The sequence below is a fragment of the Bufo bufo genome, chromosome 3 (genome assembly GCF_905171765.1).
Source record: "Bufo bufo chromosome 3, aBufBuf1.1, whole genome shotgun sequence".
Lineage (NCBI taxonomy): Eukaryota > Metazoa > Chordata > Amphibia > Anura > Bufonidae > Bufo > Bufo bufo.
The window spans coordinates 543,632,126-543,651,198 of NC_053391.1; the positions used below are offsets into that span (position 1 = coordinate 543,632,126).

The window sequence follows — 19,073 nt, forward strand, 5'->3', positions numbered from 1 at the left end:
ACTATATTATTGACTATTTTCATGCAAAAAAATCTGTTTAGAAACTGCCAGGACTCATTAAAGGGATCGTGTAGTCAGGTAATGACCTATTGTTTAAATCATGTTTAACATATTTTTAAATAATTTTTAATCATGTTATTTTTAATTTTCTATGTATTATCTATATTTAAACAAAGACCATAAAATTCTGCAGTTTACGCACTGGTCACTAAGCCTAATAATAGGCGCCACTTCAAGGTCTGTACAGATCACTTTACTGCAGTTACCTGCTTATCTATATACAGAGGTGATAGCAGTACAGGCAGGATTAGAATGACAGATACGACAGGATCCACCATTCACAATAGGTGATTGTCACATCTTATCTATTCTTTCCTTTTACAATGACCCCTGCACAGGTCACGGAGCATGCCTAGAAAACTCTCCTATAGAAGTCAATGAGGTCCCCTCCTGACCATTGCGTCTATGGCCCATGGGGCTGCTGTAAAGCAATGTTTTTTAATGCTTTTAAAATGCTGTTAATAATAACAGCTCAGGCAAGATGGCAGCCCCCATAATAATGTTCAGGAAACAGAATAAAGAATCTGTAATCAGAAGATAAAAATAGGTTGAGAAAAAGGAAAAGTGCTGCCATCTAGTTTCAACTGGCAGATACTATGTTTGGTGAGACATTTCCTTTAAGAGAGACTCGCAGTCCTGATTCAGCCACCCACACAGAATGGTTGGCGGCTCAGCTCTCCATGTATACCTTATTCATTCATCAGTGTGTGTAGGTGGCAGGATATGAAAACTTTGTCCATAAGACATAAAAATTCTAAATAACAAATTATGACAACAATATTTCCCAGAACTTAGCATTTCCCTCTATATTCCTGACGTTTAATAGAGCAGCAGGACACACTGACAGTCTGCCTTAACCATGTTTAGAGCTTTTGATTTATAACACAGTTCAAGAACCGATGATGCATGCGTGGCTACTAACCTTTGAAGAATGGCAAGGGTTCCAGGATTGACCCGATGGATACCATCTAGAATTACAAGTTTTCCTTCTAGTGCAGCCATGATGAGAGGAGACCGTCTCCAGGCAGTGTCCCCATTTGGTAATGTGTATCTTTGCTGCAGCAAATCCCTGGCTGTCATGTCCTAAGTCAATGCACAAGCAATTAGTTTACTAACTAACTCTAAAAATTAAGTAGTGTTAGATCCAATCCTCCGCATCAAGCTTTAAAAGATAGACAACTTTTATTTTTCTGAAAATGAACAAGTAATAAAGGCATGCCGTATACCATCTAGATACTGTAAGCCAAATGAGGGGAGAACTGGCCATAGACCCTACAGGAAAACTTCCCTGTGGGCCGATGCCCAAGGGGCTGCCTGAGACTTCCTCATGACCGCCAGCTAGCTAAGAAATCATCTGACGCTGCCTTTCTGACTCCTGAATTCAACTGTATTGCCATCCTGAGAGAACTGGAGTAGGAGGACATTACATGGCAGCTGGGTCGGCCAACACAGAGTGGCAGTTTTTGGGGGGGTATTTTGAGTTGCTGGGGCAGTATTTTGTGATCCACTGCGCTATCTGGCTCTGCTGGGGTGGTATAATGTGCCACAATATGGCCCCGCCTTCTGTGTTGGCCCTGCCTTCTGTAAATTTGACCCGACTGCTAAATGCAGCCACTTTTAGTTTTTTTCCAGGGCCACTTTAAGTTGCCAGCCTGCCCCTGAGCAAAATCATCTTGTATCCTCATGGCGCTGTCCCTTCATATTGTTACCAGGTCCCTTCATCTACAGTTTAACACACTGTAAGGGTCCATTCACACGTCCGTTTTTTCTTTCCTGATCTGTTCCGTTTTTTCTGGAACAGATCTGGACCAGATCTGGACCCATTTATTTTCAATGGGTCCTGGAAAAAAACGGACAGCACAATGTGTGCTGTCCGTTTCCGTTGTTCCGTTCCGCATGTCCGTTTAAATATAAAACATGTCCTATTCTTTTCCTGAAAAATCGGATCCTGGTACAATACAAAGTCAATGGATCCGCAAAAAACGGAAGACATACGGATGACATACGGAAACATTTTCAGGAACAACGGATCCGCAAAAAACGGACAGAAAATCGGATTATAGAAAAATACTGACGTGTGAATGTAGCCTAAAGCAGAGAGTAGGCTGCCCCAACTAGTCATGGTTAATGTGTTGTTATGAGTCGACCACACAACAGTGGCGAACTGGGAACTTAAAGTGGCCCTAAAAAAAAAAAACTATAAGAGGCCCAAATTGTAGGTGAGTCCTAGTTGACAGAAGGCAGGACAACACGAGCCACAAGTAGGTAGGGACAACAGAAGTAGGCAGGGCCAGCAATATCATAGTGCAGCACAAAATACTGCCCCAAGAAAACCAAATACCGCAATTCAGCATAAAATACTGCCCTATCAACATACTGAGGACAGAGATAAAGTTAAATTCAGGAGAGTATCTGCGGCTGCTGGCCAAGTGTATAAGTACAGGATGCTCCTAGCATTAATGAAAGCTGTAAGCATGAGATCATTATGTACCTGGCCAGCGTCTGCGAGTAGGGCTCGGACAGCCCCCTGGGCATCACCGGGAAATTTCACTGTAGGGTATAAGTCCAGTCTGCCCCTGAGCACATAGGCAAAACACATCAAATAATTCAAGAGCAGCAGCTACTGAACAAAGTCAAAACAACACTCCAAATAGCTTGTGCTCTTAGTTTCTTGGTAAATTTTAATGGTTCTTACCCAGCTGGGTACCTTCCCATTCGGTTTTCCTATCATTGCATAGAAACTTACTGTTACGGTACTTATTAGCTTTAAAATTATTTAGATATGAACTTGCAAATAGCCTTAATAGTTGCATAAGTATGAGCCAAGGTTTCTTCACACAAGGGGTCCAATACATGGTGTACAGCATAGTAATAAAACAAACAGCTTACATAATAATATATTCACATCTTGTCGACTGTGCCCGAATATACTACAATAATACAGAGTTCTGTGCCATTCATTTTTTGGCTACAGGCTCAAGACACTTCAATTAAAAAGGATTTCTATCAGGTACTTTCTAGGTCAACTCTTACGCAACTCCCATCATTTCATATAACGAGGCCAAATTGTTTATCCAGCCTCATACTATCAAGTCAAATTTCACAAAAGAGAAAGAAAAGTTTACAACGTGAGGTTTTTTCCACTATTTCCAAGAAAGCTGCCAATCTTCTGGCTTAGGCCAAGCTTTCCCACACCTTCTATAACACATCTCTCCTTCCAGGACCATAAACACATGGTTTATTCACGATGAACATTTTATTTCTGTGTCTACACGATGTCTCACCATTGTTTTTCTGGTCTTTAATTTCCTGCCATTTCTAGCAATGCTTAAATATAGCAATAAAAGCTATTGTGGGCTGCTGATTAGGAAGAAAATATTTTTTGTTCCCTATATCAGCTTGATCCTGTATCACCTGATTAAAGGTGGAAAATCGCTCCTAGTTAATTGATTAAATGCACTTTTGCTATTCATGACACTCTTTCATTATGCACCTTGAATAAAAGGTCACCAACCAAACCCATATATTTTGGGCTCATTACGGCACATCACAGAGTCTATTTTAGTGGGAGTCTCATGCAGAGATGTGTTACGTCTCTGTGTGCTTTGCTTTAATGAGCTTGTTTGTTTGGGCTTCATAGAACCAACTCCTCAGTGGCCCTCCTTATGCACTAGAAAGTTCTCCATGGAACAAAAAATAATACTTATTTAAAGAAATGCTTTAAATTCATGTTTTTCATAACCAACAATAACATCTATCTTACAGAAACGAGTTCTACTGCCCTGGACATATATATTATACATCAATGAAATCGCATTCCACCACTGGAAGAACATATTGGAAAACATGACGGAATTTATAGCTGATGACCAAGGTGGAAAAAATTCACATTAAAGGGCTTCTGTCACCCCCCTACAGTCATTATTTTTTTTTTTTGGCTCCTTAAAATCCTTATGCTGCGATTACTCATTTTCGTTCAGTAGTTTCTTCGAAAAACTGACTTTTATAATATGTAAATTACCTCTCTACCAGCAAGTAGGGCGGCTATTTGCTGGTAGCAGCCGCATCCTCCTTTCATAATGACGCCCCCTCCTCATGTTTATTGGCAGGGCCAGCGAACGCGCTCGTCCTCTAGCTGGCCCTGTCTGTGTTCAAAATCTCGCGCCTGCGCCGTACCGGTCTTCAGTCGGCGCAGGCGCACTGAGAGGAGGACGCTCGCTCGGCCGCTCCTTCCTCAATGCGCCTGGGCCGATGACGTCACATCTACACCCGGGGCAGGCGCACTGAGGAAGGAGCGGCCGAGCGAACGTCCTCCTATCAGTGCGCCTGCGCCGACTGAAGACCGGTACGGCGAAGGCGCAAGATTTAAAATGCAGACAGGGCCAGCCAGAGGAGGAGAGCGCTCGCTGGCCCTGTCAATCAACATGAGGAGGGGGCGTCATTATGAAAGGAGGATGCGGCTGCTACCAGCAAGTAGCCGCTCTACTTGCTGGTAGAGGGGTAATTTAAATATTATAAAAGTCCGTTTTTTGAAGAAACTACTGAACGAAAATGAGTAAGAGCCCTATATATTGATAAATCGCAGCATAAGGATTTTAAGGAGCCAAAAAAATATATATGACTTTAGGGGGGTGACAGAAGCCCTTTAATGCAAAAATAACATCCGTTATAATAATGGATTCAATGCAAACTCTGTTCAGGCTTCAGATATACTTTAGATGATTAAGAAAACAAGCATAATAAACATGGCAGCACTCGGCGGAAGGAGATGGGCCTCCCACAAATATCATTCTCGTGGAATCAGTGTTTATGTGCACAGACAGGTAGATTATGATCCAATAGAACAGCTAATCGACCAAGAGGGTCGATATATTTTCCTTCACTGTCATTGGCAGGGGCAAAGGAGAATTATTGCCTTTATATATATTCCACCCCCTTTTACGACAACGGTATTATGTAGACTGATGGATTATATCTCGGCACGAGAGGAGTGCCCGGTGCTGGTGAACGGCGACTTCAACTCGGTCATGGACATTAGAAAAGATAGGACCTCCACCATAATTAACTTTGAATCAAGTTCTGGTTCAAGTACTTTACTATCCAGAATGTGTAAAGAAATGGCATGGGTCGATATATGGCGGTCTCTTTATGGAGATAAGCAAGCATTTTCATGTTTCAGTAATACATATAGGTCCATGTCGCGAATTGATCTGGCCCTCGCCAGCCCCGGGCTTATTAACAAGGTTAAAAAAATGAACTATGAACGTCATGGCGTTTCTGATCACAGCCCAGTCATGGTAATATTGCATAACCAGAATAAAATAAACCAAAATAAAAATTTTAAACTCAATCCCCATTGGATGACATTAATAAGGGACTTGGACAAGATTAATGAAGAAATAAAGCTCTTCTGGAGCGATAACGTTAACTTAACCCATATTCATATGGTCTGGGACTCGATAAAGGCATTCCTTCGAGGTATATATTCATATCAAATTAGAAAACAGAAAAATGCCTTTGCAGAAACTCAAAAAGAAATAGAAGGCCTGCTTGGTCAGGCAATGAAAGATATCACCCGTGTAAATACCCCAGAAAAACAACGTCAATTAAAAAAAGTACAAGATGAATACAAACAATATCTATATAAAAAAGCGCAGAATAAAATGTTCTTCTCAGGGTTGAGAACTTTTAGCGAGTCCGGCAAACCAAGTAGACTGGTATCTATGATAGTAAAAAATCAAAGGGGGAGTAATAATATTACTGGAATTAGGACAGAGGCAGGAAATATTCTACGAGACCCTGATGATATTCTAAGGGAGTTTACCCGATATTTCTCGATGCTATATCAAGCTGGGTCTAAAAATCAGGGAGGAAAAATAGATCAATATCTAGATAACATCAAGATCCCTGAATTTGATCAACAAGATATTGATTGGTTGAATAGACCTATTCAACTGATTGAGCTACAAACCACGTTGCAATTGTTGTGCCTTTTCATAGATAAATGCATTAATATCCAATTCATTATTGTCAAAATGGATGTTCATTGCCTTTAAGAGCCATGCTCGACTATAGTTACAATTTTGTATGTCTTGAGTAGGCCAAATTAAGGTCACACAAAGCTTAATGTTATTCTTCTCATGAATATACCAGTCTGAGAAGAGGCATCCTTGTTTACTTACTTAAATTTATGACGGGAGTAAAAGATAAGCTTTATGCAGCTGGTGATAATTACCTATACAATTAGGCATTTATAAATGAAGCAAAATACATAATATGTATGTATTCATTTATTGAGCCTTAGTTAGTCCTTAGCATAAGAAAATCAGTGGGACATATATATATATATTACTTTATATTATATTGTTATATGTTACGAAGACAACATGTATCCAGTATATTGTATATATTTCTCATTAGAAGAGTGTCTGTGAAGATGTGTATTTTGTAACAATTAATCACATCTTTGGTATGACAGAGGAGGTACTGATATCTCTGTGAGAAAACAAGGGCATTTACGACCCATAAATTAAGTGTAAGAAACATTCTGAGAGACGCCTAGAGGTCTGTCTCTAATTGCTACAAGTGTCAGAATTAATCCCTATAGCTTTGAATTAAAGCTTCTAAGGTCAAAATGTATATTCAGACTTACATAAGTTAACCCTTTATACTATGATGCAGATAGCTTATACAGCAGTGCCACCTAGGTATCAGTAGGTGACATTACAACAGTAGCAAAAGTGCATTCTGGGTAAGGTTATGATGTCACATTTTTTATCAATGATCACGCCCATCCGACAATGATTGGAAAGGTCCAAACCAGGAAGGTGTGTCTAACTGATAAGTTTGTGATCATAAGCCATACACAGGAGGTAAAAAGAAAGAAAGAAAGAGAAGGTAGAAGGAAGGAGAGGAGAAGTTGAGGTCTATCTAGATGAAAGCCATGATGAGATGTGCTATGATGGACCACCCAGCTTTCCTAGGAGCAGAAGTGAGATTCCTACTAGGACTTGGTAAGAGACACAGGAAATAATATTTAATTTTATTAAGACTAATTTGATAATGTGGGTAAAATTATACCATCTAGATTGGCGAATAAATAAATGATTAAATAAATTGATCATCTCCACATTGAGATATAGTCTTAGGATATTGTGAGGCTTCATTCTACCTGCAGAAGAATCAAGACTCATAATCTAGCAAAGCATTAAATGATTGCTTTTATATATGCACACACACACATATATATATATATATATATATATATATATTATATTGATAGAACATTATTCGCCAAGCTAAGTGATGGATTCCCACAGGAAGGACTTTTTCAAATCCTTCCCATTTAAGATATGGTCTAGCAAAATCCTAGATCCCTGTTATTTGTCTTAATAGTCTTACCAAAGTTATATGTGTGAAAATAGTCCAGGATGAGGCGGAAGGATACAGTTGTCTCTTCTAAGTTATATCCTTGAATGGATTTGCCCATCTTGAAGTCATGTGATGTGTAGTTGGTTAGGGGGGGCAGAATGTATTTAGCATTCTATAATGATGTCTAGGATTAGACATGCCCATCCTGATATCATGAGGTTTTCTCTGAACAGAAGTAATGTATATAACTTATGTTCATATTTTGATATCCTAACCTAATAGCTTTGTTATAATGTGACAAGTTATTTCCACTCACATGTATTGTTAAGCTTGTAATGCTTTATATTAACACTATATATATATTCATTTGCATGTATCATTGTGTTTATTTACTTATATATGTTTATAATCTTGTAACCAATAAATCTGCATATTTTTATAATACCTGTGTATTATTGTATAATGCAGAACTACATTTTATCATTAACGTCATCTCACGTCAAAAAGAACTTATTTATCTGAGAAAATAGTCGGACTCAGATGTGAATTGTATCAATTAGGTTGTCTACAATTCACCAGGTCATGATTTTAAGAATTTATGACAAATTTTATAAAAAAAAATTTTTTGATGGTTAATAATTTTTATGACCATAATTAATAATTCTTAATTGAATTATTACCCACCGACACAATCTATTAAGGGCAATCCATTTCCATTCAAAATTTACCGAAAACATGAGGGAATTATCCTTCCCCAAATGTTGGAGGTATTAAATCAATCATGGATAATGGGTTCCCTTCCCCCCTCATGGATAGAAGCAACCATCACATTAATTCCCAAAAAAGGGAAAGATCCGCTGTCAGTTACATCTTATCGCCCCATCTCTCTGTTGAACACAGATTATAAAATCCTGGCCAAACTGCTAGCTAATAGATTAAAAATAGTTATCCACAAAGTGGGTTTATTCCGAAAAGGAATATACAGGACAACGTAAGGAGGGCCTTTTTGAATGTCCAGATGGGGGACGGGGAGGACTGCTCCATCCTGTCCTTAGATGCCGCTAAGGCCTTCGACAGGGTGGAGTGGCCCTTCCTTTGGAGAGTAATGTCTCGGGTTAAAATAGGTGAATACTTCTCCAAATGGGTTCGTATTCTGTACCAAAATCTAGGGTCCGAATCAATGGCGAATACTCTGCCCCTTTCCCCTTGACACGCGGAACACGCCAGGGTTGTCCCCTCTCCCCCTTGCTCTTGTCGCTGTTCCTGGAGCCAATGGCATGTAAAATTCGAGCAGATGGGGAAATATCGGGTTTTGGGTGCGAGGGAGAGGATGACAAAATCAGTCTCTACGCGGACGACATGTTACTATTCCTGGGGAGAGGATATATGAACCTGCCCAGGGTTATGGATAGCCTGGATGAATTTGGGTGAATATCTGGATATGAGATAAACTGGGAGAAATCCAAATTTCTCCCACTAAAACGTCCGGTCCCGCCCGGTCATAATCTTCGAGTTAGCATATTGACCCCAGCAGACTCTTTATTATATCTAGGTATCCAGATAGGGACCAAACTAGAACACTATACGAAATTGAATATACTTCCAATAATAGATAGAGTTAAGGAAAAAATTAGAACTTGGCTTAAATTTCCCCTGTCACAAATCAACCGCATAGCACTTATAAAAATGACGTTACTTCCAATGTTACTATATGTATTTAATGCTAGCCCGATAACGATAGAAGATAAATTTTTTAACAAGCTAGAGTCCCTCTTCAATGAACTAATATGGGGGCGCAAACGAGTCAGAATTAAGATACAATATCTGTATAAAGAAGAGGGCGGACTCTCCGTCCATTTTCTAAAGGGATATTATATTGCTGCCCAATTGAGATGGTGTGTGAGGAATCAAAAGAATAAATGCATTCGGCTTATTTATGGGGAGTACTGTAGACCCTGGGAGGATCTCTTTCACATTCTTGAAACTGGTACCATGGAGAAGAGAATAATAATGAACCCGTTCAGTAGGATGCTCGGGTATATTTGGCAACAAGTTAGATATATGGTTGGAGTGACCCAGGCAGTTCAGTACACCCCATTGTGGGGGAATGCACATTTACCACAAGTTAGGCTATTGGGTGATGTTGAACATTGGGAAAAATATGGGATATGCCTAATTGCACAAGTTTTTCATAAAGGACAGATTAAGCCTTTAAATGAAATCCTACCAGATATTACACTAGGATTTATTGATAAATTTAGATATGAACAATTACGACACGCTATTCACTACACGGAGAATAAAAATTATTTAAATATTGTAAGGAACACTTTTTTAGATTTTTGTCAAGATATGACTCTCAATATTTCTATATCACACATCTACGCAAAGTTAAAATATGAATACACTAAAACAATCACATTCAGAAGTGAGGCTAAATGGGAAAAGGACCTGCAAAATGGGGAACCCATCCCGTGGAACGCTGTGTACAGAAATATTAAAAGATCGACGGTCTCCCCTGCCCATGCATGGATTCTTTTGAAAATCATACTCCGTCTCTACTATACACCAGCCTTTTTGCATACTATTTATAACGATAGGAAACAGAACTGTTATAAATGTAGCAAAGACAAAGGAGACTATATACATCTACTGTGGGAATGCCCAGGGATAAAAGAGTATTGGATCAAAATATTCCGGAAATTGCGGGATAGTTCCCCTATGAAATACGAAGCACGCATTAGTTATGTTATCCTGGGCGCTTTCCCAGAGACAGATAAAAATAAAACTGAGCAGATACTCTGGCTTCGGGGTATTGCACTGGCCAAAATATTAATTGTTAAATATTGGGGTTCTACGGAATATCCTAATTTTCAGGAGTGGATGGAACGGATGAACAGGGTTAAGCAATATGAATACATCCTCGCCCAAACAGCAGGGAAAAAGGCAGCTTGGATGCGGATTTGGGGCAACTTGAAATGATAATACTAGGCGTAACGACAGTAGCTCCGCGGAAAAAAGGGGGTTGGAGGGAGGGAAGGGGGGGTTAAAAAATAAGAGGGAAATTTAGCATAGGATGAGACTATGTATTACTGTATTATTGTTCTGTGATACCAAAATGGAATACTGTAGATCTTTATTATTTGTAAAATAAAATCTAATTATAAAAAAAAAAAAAAAAAAAAAAAAAGAAAACAAGCATAATAAACATGTTGAAACCACAAATGTAGTACAATAACGAGGGATCTCTGCAAATACTTACTTCTTTTTAGACCATTTTAACTAGCAATACCCTCCCGGGTCTATGCTTGGCCAAACACACACATTTAGGTTAAAGGGGTTTTCCAGGACTGTAATATTAATAAACTATCCTTAGGATAATTCTTCAATATGAAATCGATGGGGGTCTGACTGCTTAAAGATGTCTGAATGGGCTTCTGCGATCAGAAACAGACACCGCAACTGCACAGCTCTGCAGACTGGGTAGCGGCCCTAAATGGTACTGCAGCACAGCTCCTATTTAACCCCTTCCCATACTGCGCCTTACAAGTAGGTAGTTAGTACACAGCACAATACAGGTACGGTGCTGTAATGGCATGGTCTCTGGAACTGTGCCTGTGCCATCACTTTGCAAGTGCCAATTGTATTATATCACTGGCCAACTGCTGTCTTTGCCAGGATCTGAGTTACCTCTGATCTCAGCAGTTTAACCCCTTAGATGTCATGGAATATGCTGACTGCAGCATTTAAGTAGTTAGATAGAGGGAAGGGACTCCCGTCTAACCCCATTAACCACCCTGCGGCGCTGTTGTGTAATGCTGGGGGGTAGCTATTGCAACCAAGGGCATCTCCATAATATAGAAACATACAGCTAGAACAGCATGCCCATATCTCCCCAGCAGGGAAGTGAAGGGACTCAGAGCCTCTAAGAAGACTCCTGTAAACTTTGCCCTAGAAAATTCACCATTCATTAAAATGAATGGTCACTGATTTCAATGAGCTCCTCCCAAGATTTTCGTTCCCCTTCAGCATAGCTCATTAGACTACATTTTTAATTACTTATATAAAATTGTACATTAACTGATGAAAAGTACTTATCTGTGTATCCGAGTTTTATATTGTTTGAACTTTTAGGTCCTATGGTGGACAAAACATATTAGTGGTAATGTCATGATACTGCTCTCCAGAACTATCCTAATGGTGGGGAACGTGACAAAACATAGCTACCAGTAACCTCAGCTCTTCGTACAGGAACAAGCCACTGACTGCCAACTACTATGTGGACTGATAGAAATGAACTGGTTATCTCTCCAGTCTATGTGCTATACTACACATGAATTTCAAGACAATTAAGCCTTAGGCTATATGCACACGAACGTTGTTTGTTTCCGGGTCCGTTTCGTCTGCTGTCCGCATCAGTATGTCTGTTCCGTAGCCCCGCAAAAAAATAGAACATGTCCTATTCTTGTCCGTTTTAGGCATTGTTACAATGGATCCGCAAAAAAAACTACTTTATTTGCGGACCGCAAAACACATATGGTTGTGTGCATGTAGCCTTATTCACATGTCAGTGTTTTGGTCAGTGATTTGCATCAGTCATTGTGAGCCGAAACCAGGAGTGGAGCCTCCACAGACAAAAGTATAGGGAAAGATCTGCACCTGTTCTGTGTTTAGAGCCGCACCTGGTTTTGGCTCCCAATCACTGATGGAAATCACTGACCGAACACCGACATGTGAATGAGGCCTCATGCAGAAGACCGTGCTGTTTTTTGCGCTCCGCAAACCGCGGATCTTCAAAAAACGAAAGCCGCCCGTGTGCCTTCTGCAATTTGCGGAACGGAAGGCCCATTGTAGACATGCCTATTCTTGTCCGCAAAACGGACAAGAATAGGACATGCTATATTTTTTGGGCGGGGCCTTGGAACGGAGCAACAGATGCGGACAGCACACAGAGTGCTGTCAGCATCTTTTGCGGCCCCATTTAAGTGAATGGGTCCGCATCCGAGCTACAGGAACTGCGGCTCAGATGCGGACCATAACTACGGTCATGTGCATGAGGTCTGAGGGATTAGGCTGCTGTGTGGATGCCCTTATACCTCTGACATCAGGAAGCCTGCAAATAAAACGCCTGTGGACCCTAGGCAGCTGTGTGGAAGCACCTATCTTTGCAGTTCACCTCTTTCATGTGTTTTTTAAACCCAATGTTTATGTCTTGATTTTGGATTAGCCTGTAACATAAGTTTGGTCTGAGTGTGCTTGCAACATGTTAATATTAATGTCGTTCATTCATTAGTAGGGCTGACTTACATCACTGAGGTATGCCACTAGCTTACAGCTTTTACTATAATTTTGGATCCTGATATCCTCCTTATTCAGCCAATCAACCTGATTAAAATAAATTTAGGAACTGAAATATTTATGGGCTCGTACTGTATCTATAGTACATGTGCAAATTTGCTATTATGAACTGTATATTATAATTTTGCGCATGGTATTTCTTCCAGATGAATGTGATACTTACTGGAGATTAGGTTATTAAGGTTTGCTTGGTATTGGAATAATGACTGCACCTTATGTTTTAATATCATGCATTTCTTGCAGTTGGAGCTTTCGTGCTTCTCATTTGCTCAACACTTCTTATGGTGTTTTTCCTCATTATGGATACACTTAGAAACATAGAATGCGTTGGCAGATAAGAACCATTTGGCCCATCTAGTCTGCCCAATAGATACTGCATATGTTTACAAGCAGAAAATATTACCTGGTACAACATGACTGGTTCAACCTCGTAACCAAGCATATCGGCAAATTCTTTAGCAATGACAGTTTTACCACACCCCTAAAAAACAAAAACGATAGTATAAATATAAAAACAAGAAAAAAAAAGATGAAAATATTCTCAAATTTGCCATTTTCTTTTCAAAAAGGTTTGTGGTACCAGAAAGAAATGACTGCTTTATCTCCACATCTGCACCACCCATCCACTTATGTGGGAAGAAGGCATCTTTTCAACCATATATTTGAATAATGGATTTTAGCAATATCAATTTATCACACGATATGTCTCATAAGAATTAAACTAAATTTACCTTTCCTCCAATCAGGCACATGTCTTTAACCATATGGGACTGCATCATCTCGGCCAACAGCTGATCATGTGTAGTGGTTCTAATGAACTGGGATGATTTGGAATGTAACAGCATGGGGCGAGCACCTGCTGCCACCTGGGAAGAAAAATACAGACTTTTGAAGTAGCAATCCCACAAAAATGTTTATTCTCTAACCTGTTAGCAAAGTATATTATGTAAACTGTAGTGAAGGTAATCTTCTTACTAGTGACTGCATTTGTGAGTTATGACCTCCCTTCTGATTCTCAGCTGTGTCATGTGACCAGCATTCTGAACTCCAACCGACACAGGACAAGAAGTCAGTTACTTCTCTATTCATTCCTAAGAGACTGACATTGAGGCTCCCCTAGGAATACATGGAGAATGTGGCTTCCTGTCGACAAAAAGGATGCTGCATTTTTTGGAGAATCAGAGTGCAGGTCACATGACACAGCTGAGGATCAGTAGGGAGGAGATGACTCACAAATACAGTCACTGGTAAGAAGATTACATTCACTACAGTTTACAACATGTACCTTTCTAATAGGTCAGAGAATAAAAATGTTTGTCGGAGTGCTTCTTTAATTAATACAGCATATTCACTTCCTTTACCAATCAATGTCAATCTAGGACGATGCCCATTATTAAGTAAAGGTGCCCAGATGCTGTAAACCTGTGCAGAACTCAATCGTATTAAAAAGCTATTTACCATATGAAACCTATGTAACATTTTATTTAATATGTAAAAATTGGATATTTCACCTGTATTGTGGTTCCCTTGTTACTAGTCTGAATGTGAACCGAAGCTAGGGGTCTATCAGCATTCTGTTCTGGCTCCACTTTCGCAATTTTTAGGAAAATGGGAGACCTTTCAGCATCCAAGAGTTCAAATCTCTAATAAAATAAGGAAAGCAAAACATAAATAACCAACATGCTACAGGATGCGCAGAAAATAACAGAGATGCAGTTCTTTGGTCCATTTTCAGTCCAATTTTTAACTGATCCAATGAAAAATTATTTTTTTTTAAATGCTGCAAAAATGATTTATAATGCTTTGTATTACTGCTCGATCTTGGCTGTACTGAATTGTACTGACATAATGACACCAGTACAGTTCAGTAAAGCTGAGGTCGGGCAGGGACAAATTATAAATAATTATAATGCTGTGACGTCATTTCACAGGAGCAGCGTTCGGCCCAGGAAATACCTCTGACGTATGGAGCATATTTCACAGACTGAATACTCTTGTGTAAAATTAACCTAAGGGCTCATGCCGGCCGAGCCTGTAATGCAGCCTGCATACTGGCACCCACTTCACTTGAATGAGTCCGCAATCCAGAAGGTGCAGTGCGGAATGAAGGCACGGAACCCCACAAAGGCACTACGGATTGCAATTTGCGGACTCCAATGCACGGAATGGGCGGCACACGTTCGTGTGCATGAGCCCTAAGAGTGGCACATGAAACAAGGCTAAGGGTACTTTCACACTAGCGATTAAGTTTTCCGGTATTGAGTTCCATCATAGGGGCTCAATACCGGGAAAAAAACGCTTCAGTTTTGTCCCAATTCATTGTCAATGGAGACAACACTGTACTGAATAGAACAGAATGCTCCAAAATGCATTCAGTTCAGTTTAGTTGCGTTCCCAAACCGGGTATTTTTCCGTCCTGGGATGCGGAGCAAGACGGATCCGGCATGACACCCAATGCAAGTCATTGTGGACGGATCCGTTTTCTCCGACACAATCTGCCACAATAGAAAACAGATCCGTCCCCCATTGACTTTCAATGGAGTTAATGACGGATCTGTCTTGGCAATGTTAAAGATAATACAACAGGATCTGTTCATAACGGATGCAGATGGTTGTATTATCAATAACGGAAGCGTTTTTGCTGGACCCTGCCAGATCCAGCAAAAACGCTAGTGTGAAAGTAGCCTATGTCAGGCATAAAAAACATCCTAACATGATCTTAACGAATATCTTTCTCAAAATGTTAAGGTAAAGGTCATCGATTAATGCAATTATCAGGAACCTGCATTCTCAGGAACACTTGTTCCCGATAACTGCTCTGTATAAATGTGCAACTGATCACCCAACGATAATAGGAGCATATTCATTGAGTGATTATCTTATTCCCGTGGCACATTAATATCATTGTTTGCAGCAGATCATCTTGTGTAGACAGGAATCTGCTGCCAGCAAACAATGATTCTTTCTGGGGATGAAAGATAACAGTAGTAATCACTCACCCCCATACAGAGGGGATGATTGCTCTAGACAAATGCTGATCTCCCTTCTGCTTAATGTTAGGCAATTATTGAGAACAAATGGCTTGTTCCCGATAATTGCCTGTTTAGTCAGCCCATGTAAAAAATTCCTTACAGGGTACGTCCATCTCAGACCTTGATGTTATATCGCTAGGATACGCCATCAATGTCAGATAGTTGTGGGTCCCACTTCTGGGGCCTGCTGCTATCTCCAGAACAGGCCTTCGAAGTGAAGGGGAGTGCACCAGGCAAGTACAGCCACCCACCGTTCACTGCTATGGGATTTCCGAAAATAGCTAAGAGCTGGCTTGTCTACTTGCCATAGGGGTGAACAGAGAAGTCGCTGTGCATACCTGGTGCACTCTCCATTTTCCACCATGGGACTGACACTCTAGCTCGGCTATTTTCAGAACTTCCAAAGCAGTGAATTCAGAGCATGCGCAGTGTGCTCTCCTTCACTTCAGGTACCCTGTTCTGGAGATATGACCGTGTCCCAGAGGTGCGATAGGTCATCAATGTCTGAGATGGACCAATGCATTTAAGGATGAAGTGATCAGATCCTCTACTTCTTGCTAAAGATATTCTAGGAATCTATGGTGATTTTCAGCTTGATGAAGGGCATTTTCCATTTTAGTTTGACCTTAACCATATCTAATACCTTTGGATGGAACCCCAAGGTAAGTTTACTCACTCCATCCATCCATCCTAATCAATCCAACCTATGTAGCTTTTAAAATCATATATTTATACACGCATTTAACAAGCATTGAAAGCCAGGCCTAAAATTAGAAACATTAAATAGGTCTTACATTAGTGTATTTTATTGCAGATTATTATTCCAATTTGGAAAATGTACCTTTAATGTGTCTTCTACAGCAGTTTGGCCTTCTTTCCCCAACATAACAGTATAAGGATACAGTCTTTGAATGACTTGTTGGGAAGACATCATAGGGAATACATTCTTCAGTTATAAAAAAGAAAAATAGATTAGGTCTTAATGTATCATACAGGACAACACGGCGATGATGTAAGAGGCCTCATTGCACAATTTATCGCACAACGACACAAGCTTTTTCAGACTGGAGCACCATGTGCTGAGTTCACTGAGAGTACAGCCGGGTGGTATTCCTGGAAAGCCAGACATGTCCCCGATCGTCGTGAAGTCAAAGCAGGGTATTTATAGATTTCATCACATAAACACGAGGAGCTGTTATGTTTTAACAAGAAATGTACTGCGTTAAATACTTACAGATGTATTTTTAGGCGTACCATTAACTCTGCATGAAATGTTTGAAGAGAACAGCTATTATCATAATAATCCTAACAACTATTCCAACTGCAGGACTGCTCAGTGTCAAATTTAAAGGGGTTCTGCAGTTTGTTTAAACTGATGATCTATCCTCTGGATAGATCATCAGCATCAGATTGACAGGGGTCCGACACTCCATTCAAGTCGTGACGTCACTGGGCCTGCGGTAAACAGTGACAAGGCTGCGGCGCTCCTGGAGTGCCGCTGTCTTCTCAAACAGCTGATCGGCGGGGGTCCTGGGTGTCGGACCCCCGCCGATCAGATGCTGATGATCTATCCAGAGGATAGATAATCAGTTTAAACAAACTGCAGAACCACTTTAATGGCCACGTGCAATTTCAACCAATATAAATTCATTCATTTCATAAATAAATCTAAAACTTATGTGCTCCCAGCCTATCCCCAAAGAAAATACAGTACATAGTAACATAGCTTGTGAGGCTGAAAAAAAGTCATCCATCCATCTACTGCAGCCCGTTATCCTGCAAGGGTCATCCAGAATAAAGCAAAAAACCAATGAGGTAGAAGTCAATTTTCCTAATTTTTGTGGAAAAAATCCTGACTCAGAATCAGAACAACAACCAGGATCAACAACCCTTCTCCAAAAATCTAATAACTATAACCTGTAATATTATTACACTCCAGAAATACATCCAGGCCCCTCTTAGAATCTTTTAGAAAGTTCCCCATCGCCACCTCCTCAGGCAGAGAGTTGCATAGTCTCACTGCTCTTACTGTAAAAAATCCTCTTCTATTTTTGTGTAGAAACCTTCTTTCCTCCAGACGCAGAGGATGTCCCCTCGTCACAGACACAGTCCTGGGGATAAATAGATGATCAGTGGGGGTCCCAGCGGTATCACTGCCACTGATCTAATAGTTATCCCCTGTACTGTGTATAGGGAATAACTTTTAACAACTGGAATACCCCTTTAAATACATAGTAACATAGTTTTATAAGGCCGAAAAAAAGACATCTGTCCATCCAGTTCGGCCTGTTATCCTGCAAGTTGATCCAGAGGAAGGCAAAAAAAAAAACTGTGAGGTACAAGCCAATTTTCCCCACTTAAGGGGAAAAAATTCCTTCCCGACTCCAATCAGGCAATCAGAATAACTCCCTGGATCAACGACCCCTCTCTAGTAGCTATAACCTGTAATATTATTACGCTCCAGAAATTCATCCAGGCCCCTCTTGAACTCTTTTAGTGAGTTCTCCATCACCACCTCCTCAGGCAGGGAGTCCCATAGTCTCACTGCTCTTACTGTAAAGAATCCTCTTCCATGTTTGTGTACAAACCTTCTTTCCTCCAGACGCAGAGGATGTCCCCTCATCACAGTCATAGTCCTGGGGATAAATAGATGATAGGAGAGATCTCTGTACTGACCCCTGATATATTTATACATAGTAATTAGATCTCCCCTCAGTCGTCTATTTCCTAAAGTGAATAACCCTAATTTCAATAATCTTTCAGGGTACTGTAGTCCACCAATTCAGTTATTACTTTAGTTGCCCTCCTCTGAACCCTCTCCAGCTCTTCTATGCCTGCCTTGTTCAGAGGAGCCCAGAACTGTACACAGTACTCCATATATGGTCTGACCAGTGATTTGTAAAGTGGCAGGACTATGTTCTCATTACAGACATCTATGCCCCTTTTGAAGCAACCCATAATCTTACTGGTCTTGGCAGCAGCTGCCTGACACTGGTTTCTACAGTTAACAGTTCATGTGGGTCCAGTCTTAACCCAACGGAGAAGCCATTGTAGAATATAATCAACTCAGTCTACTATCTATACATAAATTATAATAAATGGCATCTACTGTATCTCTGTTAGCTGTAAACGAGAAAATAACATGCTGTGTGCTTCATGTATCCTGGGACAGTGTTATCATAAAGGACCCCCCAAAGAGTCTGCTACAGGGAAAATACATATTTACATGCAGCTATTCAAATGAATGGTCGA

The 19,073-nt window shown here is 40.3% G+C and overlaps 1 protein-coding gene across 1 annotated transcript in view; it reads right to left on the bottom strand.

The window, feature by feature from the left end:
* VWA8 (von Willebrand factor A domain containing 8) overlaps nucleotides 1–19,073 on the bottom strand; it is a 443,862-nt gene that overhangs the window by 265,811 nt on the left and 158,978 nt on the right. Inside the window, 5 exon segments of the mRNA XM_040425409.1 lie at nucleotides 983–1,143; nucleotides 13,193–13,270; nucleotides 13,521–13,655; nucleotides 14,301–14,432; nucleotides 16,663–16,767. Coding sequence (XP_040281343.1) covers nucleotides 983–1,143; nucleotides 13,193–13,270; nucleotides 13,521–13,655; nucleotides 14,301–14,432; nucleotides 16,663–16,767 — 611 coding nt within the window.